Here is a 16,435-nt window from a genome sequence, read left to right as displayed (position 1 = left end):
ATATTTTATATGTATTGTAAGATTCATTAGTTTTACATATCTTTGATAGTGTGATTTACATATGAAAGTCCACCTTTGAATTTTTCTTATAATTGTTTCATAATTTCATAATTATTGTAAATGGCTCGGGATTTATTTAGCACTTCTCTACATTTTTATATACACTACTACATTTGACACTATGAACACTATATACACTACTACACTTGACAGTACAAGCCAGCTTCACAGAGTTCTATAGTTTATGCAAACAGTACGTGTGGCCTCAAGTGGAATTTATCCTTCAGCGAGGGTAGCACATTTGCGGTCCACTGGGAGTCTGCGGATGACCCGTGTCCCTGCAGAGAGCTTCATTGTCAGATGGCGGCAGTGCATGTGGTACACCTGGTCTGTGGGTCAATCTTATTTGTGTTGTTGTTGGTCTATCAGAAGAAGAGCGGCGTTATAACAGACAAAGAGCTGAAGTGAAACAAGGGTTAACAACAGTGAAAAATGTCGACTGCAGCCACTGTCTGTGATTTTTGTGTTGAAATTTTTGATCTTTTAAGTTTTTTCACAGTTCTACTGTACCATTCCCATTGAATTCTGCTGTTACTCCTTTCCCTTTTCTCATCAAACCAATGTCAGCCAATTATCAGTTAGCATTTTGGAGGACTGCACGGGAGCATGTGTGCGATGGGTAAAAACCCTTCTTCTTGCTGTCTGAACAGAAATGTATACGCAGATGGACACATTTGTGCAACCCCAGTTTATGCCTAGAGACTGTTCGGTACCTTCCTGGCTGCCTCTAGGGGAAAAATGTTGTGGCCAAATGATTGGCGATTGTTTACTGGTTGTCACAAGCTGAAATTGGTCACACAGAGAGGAAAAACCTCGTTGTGATTGCTTTAGTGGCTAGCAGACTGCCAAAGTTGACAATTTGCTAGCAAGATGCCAACAAGTTAGAAGACCCCCAACTTGTCTGCAAACAGTCGCCAACTATTCGTTGTTCAGTAGTGTAACTGAAAAAGTGTAATGGAGAACATTTTCTTTCAAAGTAAGAGTTGTCTAACCATTACAGCCAACATATAACAATAGGCATAACTTATACTTTATGGTCTCTGTTTTTAGTTTCTTGCACTTTTCAGTTTCACAACTCCTCAGGAAGTATTAGGCAAGTGTTTGTAGACAGGTTGGTGTCTTCAATGTAACTACAACCGACCGTGGCAATCTACTATTTTTTTGTCATCAATTTTACCTAACACTTGGAACAACCATTCATAAACCATTTGGGAAATATAAATTTTTTCCCCTAGCAGTCGTAGGTACTAGAGGGTGGCCAGCTGGTTTCTAGACCTGTTAAACTGGGGCTTTATCTAAAACGGACACTCATATTCCTTGAGAACATTTTGGCATTCAGACCGGAGGAGTCACTAGCCTTCCAGCTGAGGGCTACCTGATTTCCTGATCTCCTGATTTCCTGATCTCCTGATCTCCTGAGCTATAGCAGTTACCCAAAGAACTAAAAAAAAATGAAGCATAACTCACGAAAACATGGTAGTTTTTTTTTCCCTGTATCTTTCGCACATGGAATGGTAGAAAGAAGTGAAAATAAGAAAGGTAAAGTTAGAGGCCATTTAAGCCTTTAGTTTCAGCACTTTTCAGTTTTCACCTAATCATCATGGATGCAGATGATTAGGTGAGCGATTGATCACTTGAACAGATAAAGATGTCAATCATTCATGTCTGAATTGTTTTAAAGTCCAAAACAAATATTTATTTTTTGAACCAACAGACGTATTTGGTACGTCTTTTGGTCCCAAAATGTAAAGGTTATGGATTTGATCACCAACTGATTTTATGCACAATGATTACAAGAGACAGCAGAAACAAACCTGTGTTGGTTTTTAATACTTACCATAAAGAAAGCAAAGACAGTGCTGACAAATTGAAATTTAAACTACTGTAGTAATGGCAGAAGATGTAAACTAAAGCCACATGAACATGACCAGTTGCTTAATCAATTCAACAGCTGAGACATTGCTACTGCTTGTGGTATATTTCTCATCAAAGCTTGGACCACAGTGGTAGAAAGACTACCTGTGAACACTTTCAGCAGCGGTCTCATACCCTATGAAGTCCTAATTACAGGTGTGCTGGACCAAAACACTGCAAACTAGGAAGGAGTTCCTGCAAACTGTCGGCTATTTGTACACGCTTTTCTTAATTAACATGTTTCACTCATTAGTGCTTCAAATTGTCTGATGAAAATTTATCAACCAAGATAAGGTCATTACATAAAATTAATAAGCATGACCGATTCAAGGATGTGTGATTCATTTTTTTATGAATAAATGCAGAACACCAAAGACAGATGGAGAACTCTAGAGGTATGGAGTTGAGGTGAGGGAGGTTTGGGTGTGTAGATGCAGTGAGGAGGAGCATAATGTTTCAAAGGAAAAAGATAAAGACAGACAAAAGCAGATGGGAAAAGAGATGTGCTGAGAAAGACACAAAGGGTTGAGATGGAGAGAAACGCAGCGGCATGCATGGGTGGAGATGAGCATTGTCTGGTGTGCACTCTTTATCTGGATAGTGGTAATCTTGTCCTCAGTTCTCAACATTGCTACGCACCAGCACTTTTAACTAGCTTTGATAATGGGAGGAACAGCATCAAACTCATTAATTGAATTAGCTCTCTCTTTATCTCCACATCTGCCTGTGTCCACTCGCCCCGAAAAACACTCCGCCAACAACTACTCTTCAGCTAATTGACTCAAAGCTCCTGTGCAGCCCTGTTTCATTCTCCTAATTTATTGGTCCAGGTCCCAGCCTGGTTGTGCTGTCAGGGGCTACTTTCTAATTCAATTTTACCCCGTGCTGGTGAAGATTATTTCGTTTTTGAGGACAGGGATATAGAGCAACAGAGAAAAGCCTAAAGAAAATCTAGGCTGTTATACCCAACAGCTTGTCTGTTTATATTTCATAACAGGATTTAGCTGCAGGTGTTTGAGAATTATGGAACACAGGCTGACTAAATAACCTAAATGCAATTTGGCCAATTTTACCCTTCTGTTTGTAGATTAAATTCAGCTAAAATACCTCTTTAAAATCAATTTGGAATATGCTTAACAATGAGTTTACCAACCAGAGCAATTTGCAATCTATTTTTTTCCCTTTCATTGGTTTCAAGTATATATAAGTGCTGTGACCCTACATCACCTAACACCCCTTTGTAAGAGGTGTTAGGTGATGTAGGAACCAAAGGTACTTTTTGTGACACAGCTCAAATCAAAAATGTTGTGCTCACGTTCATTTATATTCACTAAAAGTTTTCTTTTAATGCTGACTTCCCCTAATGTGTTCATTCTTAGAACAAAAATCAAAACCCTTACCTGTTCTGCGATGAAACAATTATATTATTAATAATCTCCGGCTCTCTTCCAGAGCATGATTTTGTCCTCTCTTGCTCCCCTCACCCCAACAGGTCGTGGCAGATGTCCACCCCTCCCTGAGCCTAGTTCTGCTGAGGGTTTCTTCCTGTTAAAAGGGAGTTGTTGTTTTTTTTCTCCTTAAGGGTAATACAAGGGATAATTTCTCTCCCTTTTCTTTTCATTTAAACTAAAATTATTATAACTTAGAGCTCAAAACCTTTCAGGTAGCCTCTTGATAATGGCACTGACATAAATTTCTGTCTCTTTTGGTTGAAAATGTATAATCAGAACACACAGCAAATGCCATTGCTATATATATAATATTCCAGTTTCTTATCCATTATCTCTCACTTTAGCTTCTTTCCACTGCTGGATGTTTTCCCCATACTCTGGCCTTTTTCACCCACCCTGACACAACACCCTTCTTTTTTAATCCTCACAGCTAATCTGTTTTTCTGCTCACATACCTTTAACACCAAGATCTCCCCTGATGTTGAGACCGTTATGCTCTCAACATCACCCCCACCACCTACCTAACCTATTCTCCTCCATTATTATCAAAAGGCCATTTACACATCATGTAAGAAAGGATGCTTTTGAGTGACAGCAGGATATAATACCTGAAAGTGCAATCATTTGCTAAATGCCGTCTAGTTATTATTATCTTGAAGTGAACTTTTCCTTTCAAGGTAATATGCTGTTCCTCATTTTCTGGGTCCTGGGTTTTTTGTTTATTCCAAATCTGTCCTGCCTCAGTTTTAAATGAGTATGTGTGTACTCTATTAAAGGTCATTAAAGGCAATTATTCCTGCATTTTAAATTTTTTCTGTCTCAAATCCTGTGACTGTCTATCCTGTCAGAGTGATTAAAATCAGACTATCGTATCCAAAGCAAGCTTTTGTTTTGAAATCTTCCTTGCTACTGCCACTGGAGGATGTTATATTACTACTGGGATCCTTGTCTTTCATTAATGGTCTTTTTTTTTCTTCCTTTTTATATGTTTTTAAAATTCATGAATAATTCAATTCAATTTAATTTCTTTATTGTCCCACAAGGGGAAATTAGTTTAGCAGCAGGATAAAAATAAACAGAGCAATAATATAAAATAATGACAATAATAGTGATAAAAAAGTCAAAGGACAGTTATTTGCCATTAAGGAGACAAGATGCCATCTCCACCCATCCATCCATCCATCTTCTTCCGCCCAGACCTCCCTCTCCCCAGCCACCTCCTCTAGCTTGTCCAGGGGAACACCAAGGCGTTCCCAGGCCAGCCGAGAGATATAATCTCTCCAGTGTGTCCTTGGTCTGCCCTGGGGCCTCCTCCCAGTGGGACATGCCCGGAACACCAACCCCAGGAGGTGCCCATGAGGCATCCTTGTCAGATGCCCGAACCACCTCAGCTGGCTCCTTTTCGATGTGGAAGAGCAGCAGCTCTACTCTGAGCCCCTACCACTAATACTTGAACTACTCCACTTGGGGCAGGAACTCATCCCCGACCCGGAGTGGGCACTCCACCCTTTTCCGGCAGAGAACCATGGCCTCAGATTTGGAGGTGCTGATCCTCATTCCCGCTGCTTCACACTCGGCTGCGAACCGTTCCAGTGCGAGCTGGAGGCCATCACCCGATGAAACCAACAGAACCACATCATCCGCGAAAAGCAGAGATGAGATTCTGAGGCCACCAAAGTGAAAGCCCTTCGCCACTTTGCTGCGCCTAGAAATCCTGTCCATAAAAATTATGAACAGAATCGGTGACAAAGGGCATCCCTGGCGGAGCCCATCACCCACCGGGAACGAGTCCGACTTATTGCCGGCAATGCGAACCAAGCTCTTGCAATGGTTGTATAGGAATCAAATGGCCCATAGCAATGGGTCAGACACCCCATACTCCCGTAGCACGTCCCACAGGACACCCCGAGGGACACGGTCAAATGCCTTCTCTAAGTCCACAAAACACATGTAGACTGGTTGGGCAAACTCCCATACGCCCTCAGGTATCCTTGAGAGGATAAAGAGCTGGTCCAGTGTTCTGCAACCAGGGCAAAAACCGCATTGTTCCTCCTGTATCCGAGGTTCGACTAGCGGACAAACTCTCCTTTCCAGCACCCTGGCATAGACTTTCCCAGGGAGGCTGAGGAGTGTGATCCCCCTGTAGCTGGAACACACCCTCCGGTCCCCTTCTTAAAGATGGGGACCACCACCCCGGTATGCCAGTCCAGGGGTACTGCCCCTGATCTCCACGCCCTGAGGCGTGTCAACCAGGACAGCCCTACAATGTCCAGAGCCTTCAGGAATTCAGGAGACAAGATGCCGTAGGGATAAAAGAAAACTCGAGTCTTTTAGTCTTCCCCCCAGGGTCTCTTTAAAACGGCGGCCGGACGGCAACAACTCAAACTCACTGTGGTTCAAACAATTAATAATAGAAAGCGCCTTTCTAAGCACATTTCTATTGTAGATGGCCAAAATTCCATCTTGCCAGCGCCCTGAAATTTTGCTAGCAGTTTTTACCAGAAGTCCCAACCGATTCTTATTCTTCACCGTCAAGTTAGCAAACCAGGCAGCGATACAAAAGGACATCACAGATTCAATAAAACTTCTATAAAACAAAGACAACATCTCAGATGAGACATTAAAAAATTTCATTTTCCTTAAAAAGAACAGTCTTTGTTGAACTTTTTTAGTAGTGGCATCAGCATGATGCCACTACAGTTTACGGTCAAGTACCACACCTAGATATTTATAACTCTCAACGATCCCAATATCAGCAGTTAAAATAAAAAGATCTCCTAGTTAGTGATCATCAACTGTGTATTACCAGGGTGTGTGCTTAGGGAGAGAGGGATTTCCCTCCCTCTGCTTGATTATTTTTTATCTCCTGCGGGGATAAATATTCAACCCCCTCCCTCTGATTTTTAGCTCTTGAAACAGTCAACAGCACGAACATCAGTCAAATCAGAAACTGACTTTTAGCGCTTGCAATCTGTAAGAGCAGAGATGACGCTGTTTGAGGAGATCATCCAGATCTCGTTCTGCTTCACCGTTTCATGAACTCACTAAGCACAGCTGTTTCAGGGTCAAAACTATCGTTAACTAAATAAAAGAGAAGTGAAATGTGTTCACAGTGGCAGGAGGCTCACCAAAAATCCTAGAAGTATTCATGCTGTGTGTCAAACAGTTGCCTGTTCGTTGACATTCGAATTCGTGACAAAGTTTAGTTATGCAGCTTCTTCTTTCAAATTGTTAACTTCCAGCACCGAAGCTGCTAACTGCAACATCCTGCAGTTATAATGGACATCTCTAGAAGAAAATACATTCACATTTTGTTGGCTTTGTTGGCAGCTGCTGTGAAGTGCTGAAAGAGATTAGCAGCCACACTCCTGTGTTTAAAAAAAAAAAGAATAGAAAAAAATAATCATTCACAAGTTTGAATCTGGAGTTCGTGAACACATAGTTATTCCATTTTTACAAATATATTAAGTCATAAACTTTAAAGTCCTACTCCTGATATTAGCAAATGGATGTTTCCTTCTTCCCTGTATGGAGATCTTCAAATGAGAGTTAAAAAGGGGCACTTTGTAGGAAAGCCAAAGGCTGTTTTCTCCTGAATCTACTGTAGAGGAATATTTATTATTTTTTAAACTGCAGCACATTTTATTTTGACAATTTGTTTCTCATGTCATTTTCACACATTTATTAACTTCATTAACAGGCCCCTCCCTGGGCCTGCTTTCTAGGTTTTTCCTTGTTAAAACAGAGTTTTTCCTTCCCACTGTGGCCAAGCTTTTGCTTGAAGCGGGTTGTCTTATTGTTGGGGTAAGGTGGCACTTTAGAATTAAAATTGAATTGAATATGTATTGTATTCAGTTTTACTTCTCCTTGTCACAGTACCTTGACTGTTTGCACATGTGTGTTTTCCCCACCTGTGTCCACTTCCCCTAATTAACCCTGTGTGTATAAATAACTTGCACCTTTCTTGTCAGAGTGTCTGTGATCTGTCCCTCTGCCCTGTGTGTGGATTTAGTTTTGCCTTGACGTTGCAAACAGCTTCAATAAACAGGTTTGCTTTATGCTTAATCCAGTCTGTCTCCTGGGGCCTTTACCTGTATGTCAATTATGGCATGTTTAACTGTTTGCACTGTTATGTTTCTCTGGATCCCCTGTGTCTTAAGAGGAAATCGTGAATAGTACTCATAATAGTATTTATTTATTTATTTTTTAAAGTTAATGGCACCTCTTTATTTTTTATTTTACCCTTTTTTTTTTATATTGCACTGAGGCAAAACCTGTATAATCCCTTACAATAAACTGGAAATCAGAGTTAATGAAAAACGATATACAATTTTGTTGCAGGCTCTACAGTGAGTAGAAAGTAGAGATGGACCGATCCGATATTACGTATCGGTATCGGTCCGATACTGACCTAAATTACTGGATCGGATATCGGAGAAAAATAAAAAATGTAATCCGATCCATTAAATATCACGAAAGCACCTCACAAAACTTGCAACACGCCGTAACTCACCTCAGAACGTTAGCACGTCGGAGCAGTATGCATCACGTGATAGAGCGGCTGTGGCATGCAGGACCTGTCGGTGGTCTGGATAGCATGTGGAGCTTCGCTAGCAACCCAGCATTTCATCTCCGACAAAGTTATCCCCGAGAGAAGTAAAGCAAGTGTGTAAGTCCATCTCTGAATGTTTGTAAAGCACTCCTGCGTTAAGCTTAACGAGCGACTGCCTCTCGCTCTCCGGCTGCTACTTCAATCATGAAACTGCTTAATGATCAGCTTATCGGCTTTTCTGTCGGGAGTACGTCTCTCTTGTTTGTTTTTGGCCCACTTTGCACCAGAAAGAGGAAACCAGCGGCTGAACAACAGCAGAACGTTTAAGCTTGATAAGCTGTTGTTAGAATTTATTTAATATTACTTTCTACTCAAGGATCTTTTTCTACGTAGCTGACGGCTGGTAACTGTGCAGGGGCGGATCTAGCAAAGTTTAGCCAGGGGGGCCGATAGGGCATGAACAGGGAAAAGGGGCACAAAGACATACTTTTCTTTCTTATTCTCATTTAAAATGTCGAGCTTTTAATAAATAATTATCTGACACCCAAAGTTTTAATTTGATGTAAAATGAATAGAAGTCAATTACTGTATATAGTGACTATTAAGTCTAATATATATACCCTAGTAAGCTATAGTACTCTTTACTTTGGGAAGGTACCATCTGTGCAGTCTGCAATTTTGTTGAAGAAAGATGTTGAATCTATTTAATATTTCTTGAAAAATAATTGATTTCTGTGCATTTTTTTTCGCACTGCATCAAATTAAGGTTGATTACGTCGATTAAGCATCATGAGGTGGAGCGTGAGGGGTGGTTCCCTATTTTTTATTTATTTATTTTTGTTGTTGCTGGGAGTTGGAACCCTATTAGTTAGATTGCTTAATATTTACACTAAGTACTCTTTAAAATACCAGAATAGGGAGGATGGTGTAGGTTTAAGTTTATTAGATTGATCAGTATTGCTGAACTATGAAATATTTTTTTTGTATACAGGTATAACAGAATAGCTTTAGTGTAGTTGTTGTTTTAAACTTGAGTATGAACTTGCAGACTTGCAAAATGCAGCAAGATATTTTAAAAAACAGTTTTGTTGGTTAAAAAACACTATATCGGATTCATATCGGTATCGGCAGATATCCAAATTTATGATATCGGTATCGGTATCGGACATAAAAAAGTGGTATCGTGCCATCTCTAGTAGAAAGTGGCCCTAATAGTGTATGAAGGTGATTCAGCCTTTACTGGTGGGGCCGCTAAGCTGGAACTGCTGGCATCTGAAAACATAAATGCATGCATGTATATTTTATTCAGTGTGTTGGTTTGATTGTCTGCCACCCAGTTTGGTCCAGCAGAGTGAAAAGTCTCAACAACTGTAGGCTAGATTGTCATGACATTTGGTGCAGTTGAGCTCAAAGGAGAATTCTTAATGACTTTCTGCAGCACCACTATTAGATTTCTGTTTTTGAGTGAAATATTAGATGAATTCCAATAATATTTGAAACGGGCATACTTCCCCAAGCCCCAAAGCCACAATAGTTATCCACAATAGCTGGCAATTCCTTACCTAATCATCCAGGGCAATTACCAGATTGAAATACGTAACGTACAACACCTGATCTTACAGGATGTTTGCAATGTGTTTTTGTATCCTGTTCAATTTCCTGCTGTGTAAAGTGCATTAATATTAATGCACATAGGTATTTCTTTCAGTATGCAAGATGGATGTAAGAGTGGAAGGTGTGCTGACATGTTATTTGGACTATGGCCATTCTGGTGTGTCATTTCTGAGCCTCAGTTGGGTGGAGTTGAAACCTGTCTTTTCTGACAACCTCATCTCATCTGTAAATACTCATCCCACTGATGCACGGTTTCATGGAATTAATGAGGCAGCTTCATGTGCTGATGCATGTGAAAGGAGAGCTCCCTTCAAATTGCTTTCCTTTATTGCCTCCCCCCCGTTTGTCCTCCCTCCCCCAGAAATCACATTAGCCAAACCAAATCTCATTTACAACATGCCATTTCTTAATTCAGCCCCCTGCTCCGACCCTATAGGAGATGCTTTGTTTTTTACGTCAAAGAGTGGATGAATTTCAGGAAAAATAGAATATTATAGTAAGAAAGAAAGAACACAGAGCACATCGACACTGTAGTGGAGTGTAATTCATCAACTACAACGTATTGATTAACTGATCATTTACTCTGAAATGCAGAGCATATTGTAAAAGTTAAGTTTGGCCAACCGCCCCCTGTAAATGCAGGTATCAGCATAAACAGACAAATCAACTTGTTGTTCAAGTTCATTTTGCACCAGCTAGAAACTGATGTGGAAAAGAAGGAAAATGCAGTGCATTTATTCTGTGAAATTGGAGTTTGAGATGTGATCAATGCAGCATACAGAATGCTGCATGAAATTAGTTGATTATTGGTCCTTTTGTAGTTCTCTGTCAGTGCTACATCTGCTTGCAAGTTTGTGGTAATTACTGTGCTGTGGCTAAGGTGACAACTTGGATACAGGGGGGCAGACAGCAATCAGCTGTCTCCTCCTAGTTATTGCCTGCGCCTTCCACACCAGCGGCCTTTATCTTTGCTCGTCAGAGGCAGCGACCAACACAAGGCCAGTTATTACCGCAGCAGCGACCATGATAAGATCAAAGGAGACTGGTTGAACATGGAAGATGTAATGACTGTTCTCTTCTAAGCACTGCTTCACAGAATGTCATGTCATCTCCCCCCGTTAACGTTCATGTTTTTTTCTTCCTTTACAAGTCTTTCAAAGATGCAGAATGAGGACAGTCTTCAATTATTTTGATGTAGGGGGAAAATTACCCAGCGCTGAAATTTTAGTGAATGAAAATGTTCCTTTTCACTTTCACTTTTTTTTCTTTTTGTTCTCCGGTGTTTTACTTTAGAGCAGCTTTCACGTGCCATCTATCTTCCTCTTCTGCTTCCTTTTCTACTTGATACGTACGGCTACATTTGTGCCAAAGGTTTGAAAAAGAGCGGGTTGGCATGTTGTAAAAGAACTGGAAGTAACTTCATGTGACAGACGAAAATGCAGAAAGCAGCTGCTGACATACTGGAAGAAGGGGAGGTCATGGTTTCTCACTATCTCAGTATCCTCCCACAGACTGTGACCATGAGTAATGGAAGCGATTGCAGGGGGGAAAAGGGTGGGACGCAGGTAGAAGAGGCATGAAAGCGGTAGATACTGGAGAGGGAAAAAAATGGACACAATTTGTCTGAAATGGTGCTTGGTGCCAAGTTGTTGCCCTTATTTTTGTTTGCAAAACAAGACTTGCCATACAAGATACTACAGTGTGTTTGCTAATTCTGTTTAACTTTTGCAGAATTTAATTTAAACTCACTAACCCTGACTCCTTAGTTCAGCTAGCATGCCATCTGTCATCCTGGTGTTACGACTGCTAATAGAATAAATCTGACTTGTAAACTTTTTCAAGCATAGACCATCCAGCAGCATTCGACGGTTCTTAAGTTTTGTGCTTAACCTTTACAGTCTCTAATGTTTCAGCTGCTGATTCTTCTCATTTTTTTCCGTTTTCCTTCTTCCTAATTGACTGTTAGTGGGAGTTGCCACATTTTCTTCCACACACACACACACACACACACACACACACACACACACACACACACACACACACACACACCCCCACCACCACCATTCTGGGATAGGCTCCATCCATTCCTTGTCATGCTCATGGATGGATGAACTTTTGACCAGTATATTTCTGTGTTTCAGGGTCAAGCTGAAAGATGGAGTGGCATTCTTGGGAGCTAGAGCCAGTAACCCAGTTATGTGGACGGTGAGTCAGGATGTCAGAAGTGAAGGTCACAGAGTTGTCACCCTGCACTGCCACAGGAAGGAGAACAGCTTCAGTCAAAGGTCCGTCTGACTCCCTCCTTCTACTGAATTAATGAGTGTGTGACTGAAATAATAACCTTACATCCCTGCTGAACAACCAAACAGCAGCACCCCGCTTGGTTTCTCAGGTGCTGAAAGAGCGATTGCAAAAAAAAAGAGTATGAAGGAGAACATTATTAAACATTAATCTTTGGCACTGCCATTCATGCAGGTTCTCAGCTAGTCCCAAGTGTAGTCAATAAAATGAATTGTTTGAGGAACATAAAGTCTAAGGTATGCTTGGACTTAAAGGATAATTTTGGTAATATCTGATATTTTTCTTTCTGTCTACATACCATTAGATACTTAAAAGGATATCTGAACATGTAGCATTGTAATTGCACATTAAAGTCATTCATCAAAATACATATACTTTGCCTGCAAATGCAACAAAAGCAAATGTTACACTTAAGTTTATTTTCAGCATGTTTTGCATAGGTACAATTTCTTTTAGAGGGGTTCAGGTACTGAGCACTTCGAAAAACCTCAGCCGACCCTAAATTTAGTATTGGACTTAAACACACATACATAGTCACACTGAGCATCTCGGCACACTACGCCTTCTGTGTACGCACAGCTTATTGAAATCCACTGTTACATAATGCATGATGCATTAAGTATCAGTCAAACATGAACAGTCCTGCTATGGGAAACCAAATGCACAGCTGAAAACGGTGAACAACAAATATGGTTTTCCAGTTAACATCTTGTACTATCGCAAACTTTCAAGTCTTATAAAATTAATTGAATGTCAAGTATACATACATTACATTAAGCAAGTAATGTATGTATACATTACATTAAGCAAGTTATTTAGACTTTGTTTTACTGCAGACACCTCTCGAGATTTCACGTTGTTGCAGTTTGGTACTGATACTTGATCCTTTGCAGCTTCTATCCAAAAATGTCTATAGCATGGTGTGATACTCTAATTACAAGCAGAGACAACTAGTGTTACATATAAAGAGGATTCAAGAAATATCAAAGAGCTGTTAGTATAAAAATCAGATTTCCAAGACAATAAGATAAACTGACACAGATGTGTAAGTATTATTGGACGTGTTAAAAACATTTTGAGATTGTGAAACCTTCATGTGCTGGTAACTAGTAATTATGCTACACTTAAGTGGTTATCAGGTAAAATGTATATAAATATTATATACTTTATATGCTGAAATCTAGCAAACCTCTAATTTACAACTATACAATGCAATTACTTAAAAGTATTTACAAGAACAAACTTAGTTAAAGTCATTATGTGTCAAAAGGATTTAAAGCACTGCATGTAGGTGATTGTTGCTCAGAGGTGGCTGTTTTCAATCAGTGAGTGATAACTGTGTGCGTGTCTCTGTGCGTGGCAGTCTACAGTACTTGACATTCACTTCTGCAGCTAAATGGCTTTAGGAAAAGACAAAGTAGCTCCACACAGGAAGTGACACACCCCACTGGCTGGATTGTTATTTCCTCCTGGGTGTCAAGGTGACGGCAGTGATGAAAGACAAGTCATCTATCATTTACATGTTTGTCTTTCACAGCCCTGCTGAGGGGAAGATACAGTGAATTATACAGGACCGCTCATATCAAGGTCATACATGTTGACTGCGTACTATACCTTGCAATTCACCACTCAGCAAAAGACTGCCTTGAAGTATTGAAATGACCACGAACCTGGGCTTTCAAGTTTTGTGGGTTATTCATCAAATTGAGTAATGTGGAAAATCTGTAACTTATTTAGTGTTCTGTTATTTACTACACCTGTGCATGAAATGACCATAACTGTAATTAAGAATCTCTTTGAGGGTTGTAAACTGGTAGACGGCAGCTGTCATGTTTTTTGTTTTTTTTCTATTTTATTGAAAAGATAAAAATATGTGGAATACATAAAAAATAAAGGTATGTAAATAACATAAAATACACAAATCACAGTATGCTTCGTCTCCTGAGCAGGGGGATCCTATTGTCCACTGTCTCCCAGAGGTTTTTCAAATAAACTTCACTGGTCAGAGTCCCAGCTGGTGGGCTGAGACTCTATAACAAAAGAAAAAACAATCTAGAATAATTTTCACTTAAATACGTGTATAATCCTTTAACTCTCGTACTTGCTTTTGACATACTTTTTTCGTACTCATCAGTAGTATGTTCATAGTCAGGGAGACATTTTATTTGACTGCATTGACTAAAAGATATTGGTCAGATGTCCATCAACCTACTTTGCTGAGCATTAAAACAGAATCAGTAGGAGAGCTTCAAAGATGTATACCCTGAGGATGATGGCGGGGCAGTTCGACCTCAGTAGAGAGTTTGTGTGGTTTTGTCACTTCATCTGCCCACTTTCATTGGAGGCCACGAAGCAACACCACATTGCCTCCAGCAGTGTTCCCTGTCTTTTCTTGTACACATTTAGCTTTATTCTTTCCTGCTGTTATAATCTGTGTCATTGCATACTACTGTCAGTAAAAGTTTTAAACATTTGGTGCCTAAAGGAGCAACTTTAATCCACCAGTTGATTAAAGTTGGAAAGTGCAGATCTTCCCACAATATTTATTTTGTGCCAAAGCCAATGTAATACCAATGTCAGTGCACAGGGGAGCTGAGTCCAAGCGAGGTGAAGAAGAGAGTGCAGGCAGGGTGGAGTGGGTGGAGACGAGTGTCAGGGGAGATTTGTGACAGAAGGATGGCAGTGAAAGGAAATGTTTACAAGATGGCTGTAAGACCTACTATGATGTATAGTTTGGAGGCAGTGGCACTAAAAAGAAGACATGAGGCTGAGCTGGAAGTGGCAGATAAAGATTTTCACTGGGAGTGACCAAGATGGACAGGATTAGAAATGAGTATATCAGAGGGACAAATCAGGTTGAGCAGTTTGGAGGCAAAGTTAGAGAGGCAAAGCTGAGATGGTCTGAAAACATGCGGAGGTGAAATAGTGGATATGCTAGACAAAGGATGTTGTTATGTAGCTTCCAGGTAGGAGGAAAGACCACAGAGCAGACTCATGGATGTAGTGAAGGAGGACATGCAGAGGGCAGGTGTGACAGAAGAGGATGCATGTGATAGGGTGAGATGTAGGCAGACCCCTAAAGAGACCAGCGGAAACAAGAAGATTTAATGTAATATAAAACCTTACAAAAGTTATAATAGCAAACATAGATTTTAGGGAATTTAGATGAAAGCATTTTTCCCTCTTAGGTAATGAAAACTGACAACATAGCCACAAAAGGGGAAGAGAGAAATCTCTGCAGCGCCATGATCTATTAAAGTCAAAGGTGGACTTGGAAGCTATTTCGAGAAGGCACAGATAATCGTGATAAATAGAGATTACAGAAATAAGCAGTAACTGTTAATGTGTCTACCTTAAATAAGTAGGGTAGTATCATGAGTTCTCAGGTCCAGTACATTTTAACTCACCATGACAAAATTTAGACTTCAGACTAAAAAATCACATTTTAATCACACGTTCATACATTGTTCTGCAGGGCGTCATAAATGTCTCTTCCAGTTTTTTCCATCACTGTCCATAGGACCAGAGTCCAAATGTATGTAGCATAGGCATTCAAACATACTAGTTGATTTTGTTTGTCGATGAGGCTTTCAGCTATCTCCAAAGCTGCAGGCCTCATCAGCACTCCTGTTTTATGGCCTCTACCAACCCCCATCACCTCACTTCAGGCCTTCGTCCTGTGGGGGATACTTATGACTCCTCCACTCTCCATCCTCTGCAGAAAAACCCTTCTGTGGAAAGAGTGTTGGATCCAGTTATCTTTACTGCTGTTATGATCCCACCTGTTGAGTCACCTCAGCAGTCTTGTAGAAGTGGTCATGGTGCAACACCATAGCTTCTGGTTCCTGTGCTTTTCACAGAATCATCAATCAATCAATCAATCAATCTTTATTTATAAAGCACTTTTCATACAAAAAACAATGTAGCACAAAGTGCTTTACATAGTTTAAAAACAGCCCACCCCACCCTCCAACTCACTCCCCACACTCTCATTAACATAAATGATGTGAATACACACATATCCCCCCCCCCCCCCCCCCCACACACACACACACACACACACACGAGCACACTTAAAGAGTAAAAATTGGGCTGGGCCAAGTGAGGAAACACTATAACAGGGAGCCGTCTGCACCGGGAGCCGGTCACAGACCGCAGCCTCCAGGCTGGGCACACAGCAGGAGGGAGGCCAGGGAGCCCCCCAGCCAGGCTGAGAGGACCCCCAGAGACCCAGCAGCCACAGTCGATCACAGCCCCGGTGCAGAGAGCGCCCTCTGAGGAAACACTGGAGATATGACACAATAGGATATATACAGGGTAAAATGATAAAATAAATAAGAACAGGATACAATATAAATATAAATATAAATAGAGTAAGAAGATTAAAAAATGAATAAGAATAAAATCAATAAATATTAGGTAAAGTCTAAATTAATAATAGAATAACAGGATAGAATAAATAAGCATAAAATAAATAAACGCTAAGTAAAAGCTAAATTAAAAAGGTGGGTCTTGAGCCTGTTCTTAAAAACATGTACGTTCT

At 40.4% G+C, this 16,435-nt stretch overlaps 1 protein-coding gene across 1 annotated transcript in view; it reads left to right on the top strand.

Moving 5' to 3' along the window:
- Positions 1-16,435, top strand: part of LOC146628845 (transmembrane protein 132C) — a 139,567-nt gene that overhangs the window by 48,809 nt on the left and 74,323 nt on the right. Inside the window, exon 3 of the mRNA XM_085357085.1 lies at positions 11,733-11,876. Coding sequence (XP_085213211.1) covers positions 11,733-11,876 — 144 coding nt within the window. The remainder of the gene's footprint in view (positions 1-11,732; positions 11,877-16,435) is intronic.

This window comes from Diplotaxodon limnothrissa, linkage group LG7, assembly GCF_057381915.1.
Source record: "Diplotaxodon limnothrissa isolate DT_005_m linkage group LG7, D_limnothrissa_male_GT1.1, whole genome shotgun sequence".
NCBI classification, from domain to species: Eukaryota; Metazoa; Chordata; class Actinopteri; order Cichliformes; family Cichlidae; genus Diplotaxodon; species Diplotaxodon limnothrissa.
Note: the sequence above shows the minus strand (reverse complement) of the source record. Positions and strands in the feature narration are given on the sequence as shown.